This window comes from Nothobranchius furzeri, chromosome 1 (genome assembly GCF_043380555.1).
Source record: "Nothobranchius furzeri strain GRZ-AD chromosome 1, NfurGRZ-RIMD1, whole genome shotgun sequence".
Classification (NCBI taxonomy): Eukaryota; Metazoa; Chordata; class Actinopteri; order Cyprinodontiformes; family Nothobranchiidae; genus Nothobranchius; species Nothobranchius furzeri.
In genome coordinates this window covers 73293066-73313149 of record NC_091741.1, presented here as the reverse complement: position 1 = coordinate 73313149, position 20084 = coordinate 73293066, and the positions used below count along the sequence as shown (strand labels likewise).

Sequence of the window (20084 nt, the reverse complement as noted above, 5' to 3'; positions counted from 1 at the left end):
CTGTATATTTATACAATCTAAATAATCAATCAGAAGTGGTCGTTTTTATCATCAGGGAGTTTACTTCAACACTTTGTAATGACTGAGAGACAAGAAAGAGAGAAAGTTGGGATCGTTTAAGAATCTTTAATTTCTATAATTATAAATTCTTACAATCTACCAGGACTATCTCAGTGATGGATGCAGATGGATGTAGATGGTTCGGTTTGGTGTGTGTGTGTGTGTTTTGTTCAGAATCTCTAGGCTGAGAAGCGAATCTGGTTGTTTTGACTAGGCTACCACGAGGCTTCAGAAGCTGATGACATGAGCCGCCATTTGCCGTATTTACGTACCCAGGAAGAGCCTCCCGTGTTAGATAAGGAATTGCCAGGTCTCGGACCTTCAGCGATACTGGAGCTGGTTGAAACAGCGGTCACAGCACACAACGCCTGTCTGAAGGGTCGACTCAGGTAGTATAGGCAGGCGTCAACAAGTTCACTCTTATTTTGAAGGACCGTCGTCTCGTTGGCATAAACGACAGAAAATCTCAAGCTTGACAGATTTCAGCTCAAAGTAGGAAGTCCAGCTGGCCAGTCTGAACTTCTTAATGATGACGATGGAAATCCTTAGGAACTCGGATGTCCTGGAGCTGAGTTTAATACGTAACTGCTGAAAGTCGAACGTAACGTGGAACCGACTTAAAATGGCGTTGCCTTCTTTTTATATCTCCCATTTGTTTAAGAATCTTAGTAAACCGGATTGGACTACTTTCATAAACAAACCAGATTCTGCCCTACCACAGGCGAAAGTTCCGATTGGTTGAAAACAATGTGTCATGCGTTTCCATGGTAATGCATATCAGTGTGTCTGGGGCAGCCCTGTTTATTCATTTAAACACATAACTCATGACATCTTTATTTCACAGATCATTCACTTGATTATTAATGATCAACAAATGCTTTGATTAGCTTATCACAAATGAAGTACTTTGATTAACCCATGAAAAGCGTTCTTCTGTTCTTCTGTCTCTTCTCCTGGAATGTAAACATACTGAACCAAGCATCCGACCTTGGCGGTGTTACTGTGTGAAGGGGCAGCTGTTAAGGGCAGACCATTATACTTCCTAACGCCACACCGTTAATGATGCTTCAATCTTTACAAAATTAGATCTGCGCAACGCCTACCATCTGGTCAGAATTCGTGAGGGTGACGAATGGAAAACGGCATTTAAGACACCTTTGGGCCACTTCGAATATTTAGTAATGCCGTTTGGCCTCACCAACGCTCCTGCTGTGTTCCAGTCCCTAGTCAACTCCGTAGTGGGCGATTACATTAACCAGTTTGTGACAGTTTACCTGGACGACATCCTCATTTTTTCCAAGAACTTAACTGAACACCGCCAACATGTCCGCGCGGTGCTCCAGCGCCTCCTGGAGAACCGGCTGTACGTTAAGGCGGAGAAATGTGAGTTTCACGTTCCTTCTGTAAAATTTCTGGGTTTTGTGCTAGAAAATGGGAAACTAAGAACTGATCCTGATAAGATCGCTGCTGTCGCGTCCTGGCCCACTCCGACTACCCGTAAGCAGCTCCAGAGGTTCTTAGGTTTTGGCAACTTTTATCGCAGATTCATTCGAGACTACAGCCGGACAGCACTTCCATTAACCCAGCTCACCTCCATCAAAAGACCATTTCTATGGACCGAGGAGACTAACCAAGCTTTTCTTGCTCTAAAGGAGAGATTTGCTCACGCACCCATACTCACTCGCCCGGATCCATCTGCTCCATTTACCTTGGAGGTTGACGCCTCTGACACCGGGGTTGGGGCTGTCCTGTCCCAAGTTTCCTCCTCAGATCAGCTTCTCCATCCCTGCGCTTCTATTCCCGCCGCCTTTCCCCAGCCGAGCAGAACTATGACGTTGGTGACGGGAATTGTTGGCAGTTAAGCTGGCTTTGGAGGAGTGGCGTCACTGGTTGGAAGGAGCAGAGCACCCGATTACCATCTGGACAGATCATAAAAACCTGTCATACCTGAAGGAGGCTAAAAGACTTAATCCCCGTCAATCTCGTTGGTCATTGTTTTTCTCCAGATTCAACTTTACCATTTCTTACAGACCCGGTTCAAAGAACATTAAACCAGACGCCCTGTCTCAACAATATGCCTCCGACAGAGAAGTAGAGCCTTCCACCATCCTTCCTGCCTCCTGCATAGTCGGCTCTATTGCATGGGACATTACCAACAAGGTCCTGGAGGCCCAGCAGCAGGAACCTGATCCAGGTACCGGTCCCCCAAATAAGATTTTTGTTCCCACCAGCACTCGTGGTCCACTCATTCACTAGGCCCACACCGCCAAGTTTTCCATTCATCCAGGTCTGGGGAGAACCATCTCTTTAATCAGAAGGACTTTTTGGTGGCCCTCCATGTACCAGGATGTTAAGGAGTATATCAGTGCCTGTCAGGTATGTGCCAGACACAAGTCGAGTAATCAGCCTCCTCAGGGTCTTCTCCAACCTCTGCCCGTGCCCCATCGACCATGGTCTCATATTGCTCTGGACTTCGTCACTGGCCTCCCTTTGTCTAAGGGTTTCACTGTCATACTCACCATTGTCGACCATTTCTCAAAAGCCTGTCATCTGGTTCCCCTGAAATCCCTTCCTTCTTCTACCGAGACAGCCAACCTGCTCGTCAAACATCTTTTCCGCCTGCATGGATTACCCAGCGAGATCCTCTCTGATCGTGGACCCCAGTTCGTTGCTCGAGTATGGACAGACTTCGCTAAACACCTGGGAGCCAAGGTTAGTCTCACCTCCGGTTTTCACCCACAGACTAACGGGCAGGTGGAGCGCATGAACCAGGAACTGGAGGCTATGCTGCGCTGCATCTGTTCCTCCAACTGCCGGATGGAGTGCGCAATTTCCATGGGTGGAATACGCCCTTAACTCCCACACCTCGTCATCCACAGGTCAGTCTCCCTTCGAGGTCTCGCTTGGGTACCAACCCCCTCTGTTTCCCTCCGACTCTGCTTCCTCCACCTCAGTCCCTCAGTTCCTGTGCCGAGCCCGCCGCACATGGACTCAGACCCGTGCCGCGCTCCAACGTACTGCGGAGCGCAATCGCCGGATCGCTGACCGCCACAGGCGGCCTGCACCCACTTACACTCCGGGTCAGTTGGTCTGGCTCTCCTCCCGGGACGTCAAGGTTCGTGGGTCCTGCCGGAAGCTCTCTCCTCGCTTCCTGGGTCCTTTCCCTGTGGCCGAAGTCCTGGGCCCGGTCTCTGTCCGCCTGGAGTTGCCTCCTTCCATGCGGGTGCATCCAGTCTTCCATGTCTCCCTCCTCAAGCCGGTGGTGTCCAGCCCTCTGTGCCCTCCTGACGCTCCACCTCCGCCAGTCCGCCTCGCCAACGGGAGTGTCGGTTACCGTGTGCATCGCATCCTGGATGTCCGACCGCGGGGTCGGTGGCAGGCAATTCCTGGTGGACTGGGAGGGCTACGGACCCGAACACCGGCAGTGGGTACCTGGATCGATGATGTCTCCCTCATTGATGACTTCGAGGCCTCCCGTGCTTCCTCCTCCTCCGCCTCCCCCTCCTCTGCTGGGCCGCCGGGTGGCGTCCCTTGGGGGGGCACTGTCACGGTTTGCCTCCACCTACTGGTGGATTTTCTCTGTTTTGTGTTGCAGGTAGGCGCGGCAGATGGCACACCTGTTTGGAGTTTTACTAATTGAGGGACAGAGGATTTAAGGAGCGGTGTGACTCAACTCCAGTGCCGGTTGATACTCTCACATGGGTAGTCTCTAGCCTCTGAACCTGCCTGCTCTCTTTGTGATTCCATGTTTATAACCTTGAACTCCGTTCCAGTATCCTGTTCGTGCATCACCTACCTTGCCTGGAGTTGTTCCCACGTCTCGCCGCTTAAAGATCCTCTGGACTCCTCTCTTCGCGTCTGCCCGCCTGCCTCACGCTCTGAACTCCTCATCTGGTCCGACCTTCCTCAGTTCGCCTCTGCTCTCGTTCCGATTCCTGACCGTAAGAACTCTCTCAGTCACAGACTCTTATCTCCTGGTTCTCTGGTTCTGGTCTCGCTCACCTTCTGCTTATATCCCCATAGATTCTGGTCTCCTCCTGATCCTGATCTGAAGCAGCGCCTTTAGTTAGTTTTGCCTCTCCTGTTATTTTTCTCATTGTAAATAAACCATTTTACTTTTTACTCACCGTCCCTCTCATGTGATTCTTCATGTCCTGGGTGAAAGCTCTTACCCACAGCATGACAACAGTGGGCACAGCCTTCCTCTTCAAACAGAGACGTGCAGAATCGCGGTAAAATGCTGGTCGCAAACTACAGCACCAGGCGGGAGCTGAATGTTTTCCAGACACCAATTGCGCGCAACCACTGGCGCCTAATTTCTAAGTCCAGCGGAAAGGAGTGCAACGTGCAACCCCACAGAGCCACTGCAACCACACTACACTACACCTTCTCACCATACTAACACGATATGGAGCACTAAACCCGAACTACTTTCTTAATTACACTAACAGCCAAACACTAACTAAACTACAAAATCCAACAGCAAAACCAACACCAAATAAGTATGTATAACACTAAAAGCTATGCTAAAGACTAGGAATTGCTAATGCTATATGCTAATGCTGAACTACGGCTAACCTCCTACACTCACATGCAAATCCAACTCCCAACTCGCCACAAGGCGTGGCCGAGACGCTCGTTGCTTTTATATAACTTTGACACAGAGCTGCTACGTAGTACTCTACTGGTTTACGTAGTATCTTACTCTTTAGCTATTGGCTAAAATTTATTCAAAATGACTCAAATTCTATGTTTTAAGCTGAAGGTGGCGCTATACTGTGGTATTTAGGCAGAATTTTTTAATTTTTAAAGAAAATGCACCAAAATGCTAAAATAATGAATACACACATTTAAAACATTATGAGACACTAATTATACAGTTCATCAGCAAAAAAAAGTTAATTTAGACGTTACTTGCTCTTTAAGATGGCTCCAAAGGAAAACGGTCTATTTTTTATTTATTCTTGACTTTAGATATTTTAAATCCATCAGGTCACTTTCCATCCAGGACTGAATGGAAGAACTAAACACAGAGAACACGAATTACTTGTTCAAAAATATTGCTATATTATTTGTTGCTGGGATTTGTGGAAAAACTGAAATTAATCTCCAAACAATATACCTCTGTTAATTCTAAAACAAATAAAATCGTTTGGCAAATAAATAAATAAATAATTAAAATGTCCAAAGAATAAAACACTCATACACTATCTGAGGAATGGTTATTAGACTACCGGTATGCTCGCTATTTATGTTATCGTACGACCACTCCACAACCTTGAAAACAAATTTTTACCTTTGATTTTATTTAAAAAATTGGCCCTTAAGGTGCTCCGTACATTTCCCAACGGCGTCTTTCCTCTTTGTTCGTTAACTGCTACACCTGAGTCGGCTCGTGTGCTCCTCCAGACCACTGGACACTAATTTGAGCTCTCAAATAATTTTCATAACTAAAACAGGTAATGAAGTCTTTATCTATGGTGTTTCTTTTTGGCAATGCAATCGTTGTATTCGAAGTAGCGTCGCGGGAGTGGGGCAAACTTGGATTTTTTTTTGTTCGGCTAATTTAGCTTTTGAACCGAAGCTAAACAACATCAGACGATGCTAAAAAATCAGTGGTTTGTGTTAACGTAATGGAAAAAAAAAGAATATCATAACAAAACTATTGCAAATTTCAATATTTGTTTTGATACAATTTCTAGAAACTAAGAAATTATAGGTGTTTGCAGCAAGTCCCAGCTTGCTTAGTGGCTCGACATAGAAGCTAATTCCTGTTTTAAAATGTTTCTTTTCGTTTAAGTGACACTTTTTACAAAATTTTTAAATCCTGAACTTATAAAAAGCCAGAAAAGCTGTAGCTGCACAACCATCCTAAACATTTAGTCGAAAAATGTGTGGAAAAACAATTTGGAAATGTAAAACTTCATGATCTAACCTATTTTTTTATGGAATCTATTTTTTGAGTTGTTAGTTTTACATGAGGTATTTGATATAAATATTTCCATTCTGGTCTTCTTACTGGAAGCAACTTGTAAATGGCTGTTAGAATGCTTTAAAAATGTTTTGGTTTCATATTAAATGTGGCCTTCTGTTTTAGGATGTTTACAGGTCGTGGTTCTAGAGGAATCAGTTACTCCAAAGTGCTCATGAAAAATGGGCCTTTGACAGCAGAATTGACTGAAACATTCAAACCACCAGCTGCCTTGAACAGTCCTTTCAAACATGGTATCAAAGAGAAGCCGGCACTGAAACCTGGTAAGTCGGCCACTATAATTAGCAGCAATTCTGCCATACAGTATTTCTAACATTTATTAACACTTTAATTCCCATTTTTACCGAGGTTACTGCTGAATCTATTCAGTTTAGTTTGATGCAGTATTAGATCTGGAAGGCGAGTGGATTGTCCAGTAAACTGAAGGTTGTAGAAGAAACAATTTTTTATCGCACCTCTGAGGATAAAAGTCAAAAGCCACTTTACGAGGACAAAAAAGTAAAACGATAACAAATTATATGTAAATTGTATATAATATTAATGCGTTTGTAAAATGATAAAAAATGTATCATTGTAAAAAAACGGGGAAACTGGAAAATTTGAATTAAACAAAACGAGAAGGAGGAAAGAAAATGAAAAGGAACAGGTAGGATCAATCCCGACTCCTGGCAGAGAATGCAGCTGCTGTTGTGTCCTTGTGGTCGAAAGGACTGGTGGCACCTGTGCTCAGCAACCTTGCCTCTGTCGGTGTGCCACAGGGCAGTTGTGTTTACGTTGTAACTCATCACCACCATTGTATGAAAGGATGAATGATGCATTGTAGTGTTTTGGAGTGCTTTGGAGTCGTCTGACTCTGAAAGGCTGTATACAAGTGTGGGTCATTTTTCATTAAAATGTTAATTTTGTTTCCCCTTAATTTTACCAACTAAGGTGCTCCTGTTAAGTCTGGAGTGCCACCCCAAACGCTGATTAAAAGATACAGGAATGGTGAAACAAATCCTGTCTCGCTGATCCACCAGCTTGCCCAGATTTATGAGTTCCACCTGGAAATGAAAGAAACTGTTGCCACAGGTAAGTCTTACCCCACATGGGTGAAAATGTTTCCAGAAATTATTTTCACTTTTTCACAGATGGAAAAAAAAAAGCTTAATCTAGACAAATTGTCAACAGCATAACCTAATGGTCATTATTTCTGCACATAGACATTTCTGACCATGTTTTGATGGTGATACATTAGCAAAATGATATTTATTGAATGCTTTCATGTGTGTCAATTAGGGATGAACTGAAAATTCTCCAACCGAAAATCTTTGGCCAAAAATTACTCAAAAGAGCATTTTCGGTAATTGGTCAAAACACTTATGGCGCTTACACATTAGCGTCAGTACGGTTGGGGTTAGATGGGGCTGGATTTTACTAGTTCGGTCAAGTACGAGTGGTGTAGTGTTCACATAACCAAGGGACTTCTCAGGAATGCGGAAATTCCCGAGCCCGCGGGGGACGTTTAATAGGTGCGGGAAAAACTGCGTTGTCCTCCATAATGAGATAAACCAGTTTTAGCTGCACATGTCAGACGAAATAATGGCCATGAATCATACGGGTGTCTTTGAGGATTAATTCTTGCCTTTATCTTTCTCTTCTCCATCAACACCGTGAAAACTATAAATAAAGTACATTTGGCTCAGATCTTGTAATTACAGTTCTCTTTTAGAGCCTGAAAGGTCTCAAATTCCATACAGTAACACAAGTAAAGAAATAAACATCACCACAATTGGTAATATTTACATCTTAAATAAATTAAACAGGATCTTTAAATTAGTTACCGGGTGCGCCTTTATAACCACATGCAGAATAACCTTTCTTCAGTGATCATAAATCTTTATGATGAGCACCTCGGGTAAAGAATTTACAATATAACTGTGATGCATTCATGTGCACTGTAAACGATGGGAAATTACTATTTTACACACAATTACACTTATCAACCTTCAACACTTTAATTCCAATATCCTATGAACCCTGTATTCTTTAACTTCACAGTAGTAAGTCTCAAACAAATTGTTCTTAGACCGTTACACTCCCACCAAATTACTAAGATTTCGTTGTCATCTTCCTCCGGCGGGTCGCGGGTAGGGATGCACCGATGGATCGGCATTTGATCCCAATCGGCCGATAGCGCCCCTATCGGTTTTGATCGGAGTTTTCAAAATAGATCTAAGCAGACCGATCAGGTAGGGTTGTCACGGTAACCGGTGTCGCGGTAAACCCCGGTAAAAAAAAGTTGACAATAATAACCGTCTTGTTTAAAAAAAAATCTATCTCGGTGGGTTTACCGTGGCTGCGGTGTAGGCGCGGTGACCCTTACCAGCCACCGTATCATCTGCTGAAGTTGCCGGCGGCACATGCGCGCTTTGTTGTTTACAACCAAAACTTTCTTGAAGCTAAAGCTGAAATAATGGCCAAAGGAGGAGACGGCAGTGCTCAGGAGGACATTTTTAATCTCTCAAAGCCGGAAGTACAGGCATCTTTTGGATATTTGAAGAATACAGAGGGACAGCTGATAGAAGACGGCTATCCTGTTTGCAGCACGTGCAGAAAAAGTGTCTGTGAAAGGCAGCAACGCTTCAAATCTCATGACACATCTGCGTGACCATCACCCACAACTCTACAGTCAACGCAAGGCAAGCTAACATTAGCGTTTTAGCGTTTCAATTGTTTTCCACAAGTACAACTAACTTGTGAATAGGGCATTCAATAATGGATGGATTACTGAGTAGTTTGTCTTTCAGCCCCACCTTTCGATTTCCTAACTGAATTGTGACCTTTTGCACCAGTCCATCCTCATCTTTAAAGGCGTGAATAACTTTTTCTATTTTCCATTCATTACGAGGAATCCCTTCCTCTTTCACAATGACGATATCACCAGTCTGTACATTTCGCTTTGGTGAGAGCCAGCGTTGTCTGATGGTGATGTTTGGTATAAAATGGCCCAAAGCAATCCATCCCACAGTAAGAAAATGGTGGGGAAGGCTCCACACGGCTCGTTGGTAACTCTGCCATCCTTTGAGTTTCAGTTGGTCTACGCATTCTATGGCAGGAAATGGATTGTTTAGGTTGCTACATCTTTACTCCCACCTATGACCCAGTATCCATTTGCTCTTAGTTCATTTAGAGTCTGTCCTCTACCTTGATGCTGAGTTTTTCGTGACAGTGACTTAGAACCAGGCGTGTGATCACACCATCGCTGGATGTTTCAAATCTAGAGGAACAATCTCCCTCCCACCCGGAGAACACCATCCTTTATTATTGGATCAAGTTGGGTCAAGGGATGGTAAAGGGGAAACTCAACATCTGTATTTCTTCCTTGATGGCATCATTTTGTGCCACTTTTATTATTGTAAGTCTTGCCCGCTGCCTGTCTTCTGCATTTATTGCCCTTTTGGGATCTTTTGATGCTGAATTCGTGCAACAACATTGATTGCTGTATGCCATTTTGTAAATCCTTTAAATCTTTCAAAGTGTCTTCTTTAACTGTTTCTGTGTGAAATACTTGTGTTGTCTTAGTTTCTGGATCACCAAGCACCAGTTCTGGAGTTGATTTTGGTGTGGCAATTTCTCTTTTCCACAGAAAGGCTGGTCCTGTAAACCAATTTGAGCTAATCAGATCTGAGATTTTGAGACCTCTGGAAGCATGGTCTGCTGAATTTTGTGCACTATCAGTGTAATGCCACATCGTCAGACAAGTCATTTCCCTAATTCTTTGAACTCTGTTGGCCACAAAGGTATGAAATCTGCGGGCTTCATTGTTGATGTACCCTAAAACCACCTGTGAATCTGTCCAAAAGTATTCTTGATCGATTATAAGCTCCAACTCATTTATAAGCATCCTGCTGACTGCTGAGGAAACAACTGCAGCTGTCAACTCCAACCTGGGTTTAGTCACCACTTTAGTGGGTGCGACCCTGGCTTTACCTGTGACTAATGTACAGTGCAGTCTATTTTCACCTACTAGGCGGAGATATGTGCACTTGCCATAACCATGGCAACATGCATCTGAAAAGTGATGCAGCTCGATTTTCAGAATCCTTCCCAGGTCTTCTGGAACAAAGTATCTTGGGATTAGAATTTTTGTAAGTTTTGAAAATCTTTAACCCAATCCTCCCATTGTGGTTTCAACTTTTCTGGCAATGGTTCGTCCCATCCAACACCTTTTGCGACACGTTTCCTGGAGTATCTTCTTTCCCACAAGAAGATAAGGGGCTAGAAAGCCTAAGGGATCAAATACAGAGGTGACAGTGGATAGAATTCCATGACGTGTCAGTGGTCTCCTGTCCAAGATAGACGTAAAGGAGAGAGTGTCAGTGTTGACATTCCACTTAACTCCTAGAACAGTCTGGCCTGGCAGTTCATCAAACTTGAATCCACACGTTGGACTCCCACAACTTGCTCTTTCTCAGGGATGGATTCTAAAACTTCTCTACTGTTGGAGATTAATTTGTATAAATGCAATCTCCCTCTGTCGCACACAGTTTGTGCTTCCTTGACCAGTTTCATGGCCTCATCTACAGATTCTACGCTGATAAGCCCGTCGTCCACATAGAAATCTCTATTTATGAACCGGGCTGCTTCTGGAAATTCATTTTCATTCTGAGCAGCAAGGTACATTAATCCATAATTTGCACAGCCAGGGGATGATGCTGCTCCAAAAAGATGGACTGTAATGCGGTCATTTACTGGCTCTGTGTTTGTATCACCTTTTTTTCCACCGCAAAAAACGTAAGTAGTCTCTGTCTTCTTTATTCACATGAAACCTGTGAAACATTTTTTCTACATCACAGGTGACTGCAATTTTATTTTTGCCAAACCTGCAGAGTATTCCAGTCAGCCCATTTGTAAGATCAGGACCAGTTAACAAGTGATCATTTAGAGCAGTGCCATCATATTGGGCAGAGCAGTCAAACACAACTCTAATCTTATCTGGCCTCCTTGGATGATAAACCCCTTGATGAGGAAGATACCACAGATCTCCCTGGTTTGGTTGACTTTTTACTGTCTCAGCATCACTATCCTGGAAGACACCGTCCATAAATTTTGTGTAATCACCTTTGAACTTGGGAATTTTGTCAAATTTCCATGGCGCATTATTTTTGCTAGAGCCAGTTGCCGATTTTCAGGCATTTGAGGGCGAGTTTTAAAGGGACATGGCATTTTCAGGTGTCTTGTGTCATTTTCATGTATTCCTTTGCTGGGAAAGTGTGTGAAATGTATGTCATCTTGTTATATGCTCTTTTCTCCGGAGTCTGTGTCCCTAAAGTCTGCTTCTAAAGCTCTGATGACTGTGGCAGGTTTCAGTGATGGTATTTCCTTTACGTGTGTACAATGACAAAAACCTGTGACCTCTTTAGACCTAGCAGTACAAGATGAACCTCCAACAATACTCCAGCCCAGATCTGTTTTGATAGCATATGGCTCATCATCTCCTCCTGTAACCACCTGTTGTGGCACTAGAGCTCTAGAGCAGTAGTATACTAGTAGCAGTCCCACTTCACAGTCCATGATCTGGTATTCTCTTTGCTATGCTGTTGAGATGCACCACCTTTGGGCTGTCACAGGGGTAGGAATGTGAGAACGTTCCAGTGGAATAAAGTCTCTGGTGTAAACAGGTGGAAGGCTGATCAGGCCTTGTGCTTAATATTGCGATATCGATATTACTCAAGATAAATGAACAAATACTAAAGTATGCAGTGTTGATGTCCTCTGGCGTGTGACGTCTGCTCTGGGTTCAAAGCAAACAAAAACTAATGCATGAATTCCATTACAACATAACATTTTTATTGAAAAAATATGCAGCTGCAGCTGCTACTGTATTAGCAGCAAAACAACAAACTGCATGCATGCAGTTTCTCAGTGACTTTAAAACATCACCTCCACCATAAAACTTTTTCTGATGCTCCAAATACAGAAAAACATCCCTTACCAGGTTTTTTTGAATAAATAAAATCTGAAAATAAGTTTAAATGTTAAATAATAGTTAACATCACTTAAATGCAACAGCAAATTCTCTCATTGCTACTGAACATTTTCTCCACTTATGTGGTTATGATATAAGGCTGTTGCTGTAATTGGGAAGTGAACTGTGCTGGGCCAAACTAGGAGAATATTAAGATTTTCTGAGGGAAAGAGAAAAACAATTGTCTACCTTTCAGAAGAGGAACTGGCAAAAAAAACTACATGGAAAATATGTGAAAACGTTTGTTTTTAACCCCAAATTGAACAAGTTTACCTGGATCTTAAAAATCAGCTCAGATGATGAAACTGCAACTATGATTCTGATAACATGCTAACAAATTTAACTAGCTCCTCTTAAGATAACTGGCTAGCAGAGCTTCTGACTGACAGTTTATGTGCAGCAGCAAATCAACTATCCTGATTAACAAGGTTATAAAGGAAAAATCACATTGATGTGTGGGGGAACTTTTCCAGGCCCTCTTTAGCAGGGTGGGACTGGGAGGAGAGTGCTGTAGCCTTTTAGCTGGAAGCTAACCGGAGCACGGGGCTAACATTAGAGCCCTGCACTGAAGCCCTAGGTCCTCGGGCCGGGCTTTGGGCCAACGACGCCTTTATTTTTAATCGAATTCATTAAAAAAATTGAAACACAAACGCAGCAGTAGAGCCCTGCGCGGGACTGTTTTTTTCATCCCACTCCTGCCCGCTCCCGCTGAATTTCTGACCATTACCGCCTGCAACCGCAACGTGTGTGTTACACTCCCGCCTGCAACCACAAAACTCAGAGAAATTATTACCTCACAATAAAAGAGATGTATCGAGTTTGCGTCCTCTCTGGTCCTGGAGAAAACATGTCACAACCCGCGGCTCTTCCATCCATCTGATGCGGCTCTCTGTGCTTGTAAAATAATGAATGGATATTTAAATAAAATGCTTCATATTTTACTGAATTAATTTGATATCTGTAAGTCAATTCTATGTAAAGATTGTCTGCTTAAACCTGAACAGGTCCAACCCAGTCTTACTGTGAGTCCGGGTTGACGCGTCACGCTTTTGCGTAATCATATCGGTGCTTTCTGAGCTGATGATGTCAGATTCTGGGCTTCTCCTCAGACGGCTCATGGATGCGTCGCCAAATTGGAGACAGGAACAAGCACTTTTCAGCCAAAGTTTTATAATCAGGGAACATTTTCTATGTGACATGTCTCTCTGAGGGACAGGGTTTGGAAAACACTCGCTTCAGTGGGAGGAACCTTCCCGCATGCGCTCTTGTTCTGCGATGCGCTCCAAGCCAATCTCCACAACTTCAGCTCGCTGTGCACATATGCGCTGACAGCGAGCTGCGCTGAGCAGCTCAGATGTTAAGATGGGAATCTTTTAGCTACATCTGCAATGTGCGTAACGAATAAAATGTCAGTTCGTCTGCATGCGTTGGGGTAATTCTTTCTATTCTTTCTCCGTCAAAATAAACGGTCAAATACAGGAACTATCCGGTCAACACAACACAAACCCTGCTTTTAACTGTTCTGTTTTCTTGTGAAAATTGTTGGAAAGAGATAAAATTTAACCTGATTACCACCAGAGCCACTGCGCCGTTATCTCTGTGACGGTAAATGAGGGAAAAACAAATTGATCAGATCCTGCACATCTTTTAACACATTGGTCAGGATTGACGCACTTTGTTTTCATTTAGTTGGTTAAAAAAAAAGTCAGGCTCGGGTCGGGCCAGAGAATCCTGAAAACCTTTTCGGGCCGGGTCGGGCTGGGGCTCCACCCCCTCGGGCCGGGCCGGACACGGGCTCAGATTTTAGGCCCGTGCAGGGCTCTAGCTAACATCACCACCCGGTGGAACACTAGCGACATAAAGGTGGGTTGGTTCACCAGCACGTGTTGGAGTCAGCCCGGTAAAAATGATTAACGACACAGAGCGGAGTCACATTCACGTTTGAAAGCGGCGCTGAATACAGAAACATCAGTACAAAGTGCGTAAGTTGCTCTTAGCCAGCATGACGAACAAGGGAACAGCGCCTCAAACTCTGTTCGGGTGTTGCTTTCCTAAAGGGTCTATGTAGGGGGCGGGCGTATTACGTGAACGGAACCATCTGGCCGCATATCAGAAGGACTACATTTGATTGGTCAAATAATACTTCCGCGTAAAAAACAGAGCTGGTTTACAAAAAGCTGATGTATGACACGGATGGAAATGTTTGAACCAAACATTTATCGCTGTTTTTGCCGTGTTTTGCAATGGGCCTATCGCACGTCCTGTTATCGCGATTTTTCGATACATTGTGCAGCCCTACTTTTTACTATGAGCAATGGAGTCTTTCCCCATTAAGGTGGTGATCCTTTATTTAACTGACTCAAACTCCACACCCATCCTTCACACACCCCTTGTTCTATGAAGGTGTTGCTGCTCTGGGAATCTAGAAGTAGCCTGGCAAGCCAGACTAAATAAATGTATTATTTAGTCTGGCCACGCTCCATTGACGGCTCTCGGTTGTGGGGCGGGTTCTACCGTTGCTTTTCAAATGATCTCCGCATTCCACTGGACAATGAATGTGACATAATCTTGTTTCACTCTGTTGCATCATCCCACCCACCAGGCATATAGAGTGCCCTAATTGGCCCACAAAGCGGATAAAGCTCTGTGATTTGTTCACTAAGCAGATAGAGCACTATGATTGGCCCACCATTATGGACCAATCACAGCTCTTTATGTGTTTGAAACCCCTCTAGAAAGCTGTGATTGGCTAGCCAGAGTCCTGGTAGGAGCTGCTGAGGTTCCAATAGAGCTCCGGGAGTTGACGTCACTTCTCCCGGCATGCAACAGTTCAAATCGAAACGGCGCCATATTGGCATGCAGAAGCCGGCAGCTGGACTATTTGTTATTGTCAGAAAACTCAATCAAACGGGAAATATGGTAGATTCCTGTTGTGCCCCAGGATACAGAACAGACGCGGACGACATAAGGGATGAGCCATCTACAGGATTCCCCAAGATCCGGAGCGCCGCAAACGTTGAATCATTGTAATAAAACGCACTAGTGACCGGGCGAAAATGAAGCTGTGGGATCCCGAGAGTAAAGGTTTTCGCTTATGCAGCGACCACTTCATATCAGGTACTTAAACCAACGTTTCCTCAACTGTGTATGGTATTTATTTTAAATGCTTTTATTATGATTCTTAGTGGGCTTCCTAAACTTATTTTGGCGTGGCTTTTTCTGTCTTATTACTCATAGCAGCAAGTAAACATCACGTAAAACGTTGCCTCGTGAGTTCCGCGTGCTGCCGTTTCCGTGTTTTATGATGACAGCAATTAACCGGCTAAGCTGTATTTAATTTTTAAGCAATGGTCGATCAATTGTCAGATCACACATAAAAAGCACTTTGGATTGCTATTATCTGTCTCACTGAGACTACTTGCGTGTAAATCTGTTATTTGTCCGTCCATCCATCCATTTTCATCCGCGTATCCGGAGTCGGGTTGCGGGGGCAGTAGCGTGACTTCCCTCTCCCCAGCCGCCGGAGCCAGCTTCTCCGGGTAAATCCCAAGGGGTTCCCCGGTCAGGTCCGGTGTTGTGCTGGTAAGAAGTCCGCTACGACAGCTTCTGGCGTCGGAGCAGACAGTAGAGTCGAGAATCCCAGACCTTCTCCCCAGCTCCTCCGGCCGTTGGAATCCCAAGGGCCACCACGCATTCTTACGCCTCTACCATGCCCTCTTCTTGGGCCTGCTCCTCTTACTGGGCCTGCTCTTCTCCCTGGGCCCCTTCCTCGTTCTTGTCCAGACATTACAGTGTTTGTCCTTTCTGTTTCTGTTTCCAAATACTTGACACCTGAAAGTCCTCTTATTTTAGTGTCAATGTAATATAAATAAATATCACCTGCCACTTAGTCTAAACCTGAATGTAATCAGCTTTGGTAAGCCAAATATACTCAACATACATCAGCTGTGTGTAAATTATTCAATTGTTTGTTTATTATCAACTGAGATATATTGTTTTTGAACAAATCATTGCAGAAGCAGAGGTTTTTATACTGCATTTAAGGTAGGGATGCACCGATCGGGTTTTTTGCTGCCGATCACTGATACGATATCAAAGAATGCTGATCACCGATACAGATCGCCGATACCGATCATGTGGATTGGCCACAAATTTTCTACAACATTATAATGAGTGCTACAAACTACATAATCTGGGAATAAAGGAAATGTAACCTAATCTAAAATGGTCTGTATTAGGGTTGTCACGGTGTGAAAATTAAACCTCACGGTTATTGTGACCAAAATTACCACGGTTTTCGGTATTATCGCGGTATTTTTTTTAAACGTGCTACATATTCACACAATTAAATAAACCCTGTATGTCAAGAAATGTTGTCCTCAGTTTGTGTCTAAATTTAGCCTAAAATGTGTTATTTTGTAATTTTGTTTTTTATTTGTTTACATTTTTTCCCTTTAGTCTTTAAAATATCAATATTTGCCCATAACTTCTTATTTTTTGTCTGTTTGTCATCATTTAAAAAATATTAGATCAGATGATACTCAGTACTCAAGTAGCCTTCTATTCAGATACTTTTTTACCCTTACTTGAGTAATAAACCCTATATCAGGAAAATGTTGTCCTCGGTTTGTGTCCTTCCAGTGAGCTTTGCAGATGTGGGAAAATGTCATCAGGCAGTAATCATTGTTAAATTCATAATTATTCTCGGTGAGAGACCAACTCTTATCTGCCCCTGGGAGCCCCGTAATGCATAGCGACATTTGAACATGGGGGGGTCCACGACACGGTTTATATGCAGGTAACGGCGCTGCGGCTGCTTTATATAGCGACTCGTTGCATTCTCCCTCAACCCAAATCCTCGGATCCCACATTTTAGGTAAAACGCTAACGTTAGCTTGCCTTGCGTTGACTGTAGAGTTGTGGGTGATGGTCACGCAGATGTGTCATGAGATTTGAAGCGTTGCTGCCTTTCACAGACACTTTTTCTGCACGTGCTGCAAACAGGATAGCCGTCTTCTATAAACTGTCTCTCGGTATTCTTCAAATATCCAAAAAATGCCTGTACTTCCCACTTTGTCTTCTTTGAGGGATAAAAAATGTCCTCCTGATAAAGAAAGTTTTGGTTGTAAACAACAAAGTGCGCATGTGCCGCCGACAGCTTCAACAGATGATACGGTGGCTGGTAAGGTTCACCCCGCCTACACCGCAGCCACGGTAAACCCACCGAGATAATATAGTTTTTTTTAAAAACAAGACTGTTATTATTATTGTCAACTTTTTTGAAAACTCCGATCAAAACCGATAGGGGCGCTATCGGCCGATTGGGATTAAATGCCGATCCATCGGTGCATCCCTAATTTAAGGTTAGGAATATTGTTTTTGCTATTGTGGGTTGTTGTGTTAACATTCGCAATACTACAAAAACAATCCATAGTTTTGTTGGAAGGAATAGCTTCTCTGTTAAGACAATGTAAGCATTATGGAAATCTGTTGACTGACTGTATATTGTGTGAGAACGACATGGAATGTGTGAATTGTATGGCCACAAAACACCGATGCTGTGCTACTTGTATTTAGAGTTTTGAAAATGTGACAACTGGTTGGACAAATTCTTGTTAGCAACTGAAAAAAAACAACTGTAAAAGCAACTCTGGCTATAAGGACGTGTATGCCCTAATAAGCCACACTTTTTTGTTGTACCAAACTGTTGTTAGAAACAAAATTTTGCTGTTTATTTATACATCTATAATAGTACTTTTTTGGACATACGTAGGACGCCATGTTTTCCGCACGCAATGCACTCTGGGGCGATTACGTATATTGGTTGTGCTTGGAAGAATAGCTATTGACGCTAGTGTTTGTTTACGCACTCACCGTATTAAGTAAAATAAGAGCTGCCCATTGCTCGAGGCGGTCTTCCAGCTCAGGCCACCTGGCTTTTTGCCCGCGGAAACACAGCTGCGTCTTCTTTACTTGTTGGAGTTTATTTTCCAACTTCCTCCACTTGCGAGTCATGGACTCATTAATGCTGAATTCTCTCGCCACTGCTCTATTCCCATGTTTCTCCGCGTAGCTGATCGTTTGCAGTTTAAACTGTGCTTCATAGGCGTATCTCTTAGCAGGTGCCATTCTCAGGGTTGTCAGAACAATGTTCAGCATACCGCGCGTACCTGCCCTTTTAAACTATTCAGGGTCTGTCTTCGCTCACGTCCGCACGTTCACGCCACGCCCCTTGCCGTTCTCACCACGCCCCTTGTCTTCTACTACGTTTACGTCTCACAACAACACAATAGGTGCACCGCACTATAGGGCGTGGCGTACATTTTGGAGAAAATTTAAGACTTTTAGGTGCGCCTTATGGTCGTGAAGATACGGTAACTCTCGTTTTGTTTCTTTGATGGTGGAAAAAGTTCAAATTTGTATCAAGTCTACCAAAACGTACCAGTAGAGTTAAAACAAAGAGAAGTGTGGTATTACCAGATGCTGTTTAATCGACTGAATTCAAGCAGAAATGATCATATTTAATATTGTATTAATTTATTTCCTCAGGAAACTTACCAGGGACTTATTTTGCCTTTTGTGTGGTGATTGATGGCTTTGAGTACAAAACTGGCCTGGGAATAACCAAGAAAGAAGCTCGTTTTAATGCGGCAACGCTTGCTCTGGAGGACTTGTTGCCTTCTTTCGAAAACCAGGAGTCTGTTCTTTCTGAAGCGTTGGGTAAGAATTAAAGTAATACTTTTCTGCAAACTTTTCATCCAAATATTACCTCAAAAATGCCTCTTAGAGATTATGTTTTATCAATTAGAGTAGCTGATTTTGATGAATGTAAAACAAATATCTATACATCAATTTTCCATTTTACTTGTATTTAATAAGAAGTTATTGGTAAATAATCAATTATGTGGGACCATATAGATGTAGTTTTTTTTTCTTCCAAAGAAATACAAAATAAATATTAGTATAGCAAGTTAAACTTTTTTTTTTTTTTTTTTTTTTTTTTTTTTTTTTTTACATGGGCTGGGTGATGAAACAATAGCAATATGTATTTTGAAATTAATGTCAGGCACCCTGCACTAGATCCAATTAAGCACTGGTACTCAACAGCCAGGATCAACAGTTATATGAAAGACAGAAGCAAGGGGGTTGGAGCACTTGGGTCAATATAAAATATTTAATATTTTATATTGAAGTAGGTAAACTAATGTTTTGACATTGGTGGCTTTGTCACGGGTAGCTCTGACACCTATGTTGAAACGTTTGTTTACCTATTTTGCACTAATAAAATATTTTTTATTTACCCAAGTGCTTCAGCCCCTTCCTTCTGTCTTCTAAATTTAAAAATTACTTTCCCTCAATAGACATGAGAACAGATTGATAGCACTTTGATTTAAAGAATAAATGTGGGGGTTTGGTTGTCTCACTTTGCACTTCTTGCAGGTATGGTTGCTCCTGAACCAGTGTCACCTGCTGCAGCAGCAGGACTTGAAACATTTATATTCCCAGATTAAAGCAAATATGAAACGCCCCAGGCAGAAAGGCTCAGACCTCCCTCTCCCCAGCCACTTGTCCATTGTGTCCTGGATCTTTCATTAAGCCTTCTTCTGTTTGGACGTGCCCAATAAACCTCACCAGCAGATCTTCTCTGGGCCCCTCCCAGATGATTGAGCTTCTCACCCTATCTCTAAGGAAGAGCCCTGCAGAGAAAACTCATTTTAGCAGCTTGAATCCGCAACCTCATTCTCTTGGTCACTACCCAAAGCTCGTGACCATAGATGAGGATTGGAACGTAGATCGACTAGGTCCTGCCACTAAATAGCTTTCTCACCAGGTCAGTGACCTCTGCACCAGAAGACCTCCTGACTCATAGTCCGCTGACTCCACTTCCTCACTGGAAGACGTGCTGGTGTGATTGAGGCAGTCTTCAAATTACTGTGCCTATCAATCCTCAATGTCCCATGTCAAGGTCAGCCTTCCCCACTATAAACAGTTTTTGTAGTGCTCTGCTTTCCTCTCCTGAGA

The 20084-nt window shown here is 43.3% G+C and overlaps 1 protein-coding gene across 2 annotated transcripts in view; it reads left to right on the top strand.

Annotated features, from left to right (window-relative positions):
• Positions 1–5386: 5386 nt before the first annotated feature.
• The window catches only part of adad1 (adenosine deaminase domain containing 1 (testis-specific)), a 55187-nt gene continuing 40489 nt past the window's right edge, over positions 5387–20084 (top strand). The window contains exons 1-4 of one of the 2 annotated variants that reach the window (XM_015975687.2): positions 5387–5519; positions 6158–6315; positions 6983–7123; positions 18612–18782. In XM_015975687.2, the coding sequence (XP_015831173.1) occupies positions 6159–6315; positions 6983–7123; positions 18612–18782 (469 nt within the window). In that variant the 5' untranslated portion in view covers positions 5387–5519; position 6158. The remainder of the gene's footprint in view (positions 5520–6157; positions 6316–6982; positions 7124–18611; positions 18783–20084) is intronic. The other variant, XM_015975689.2, reaches the window with a different exon arrangement.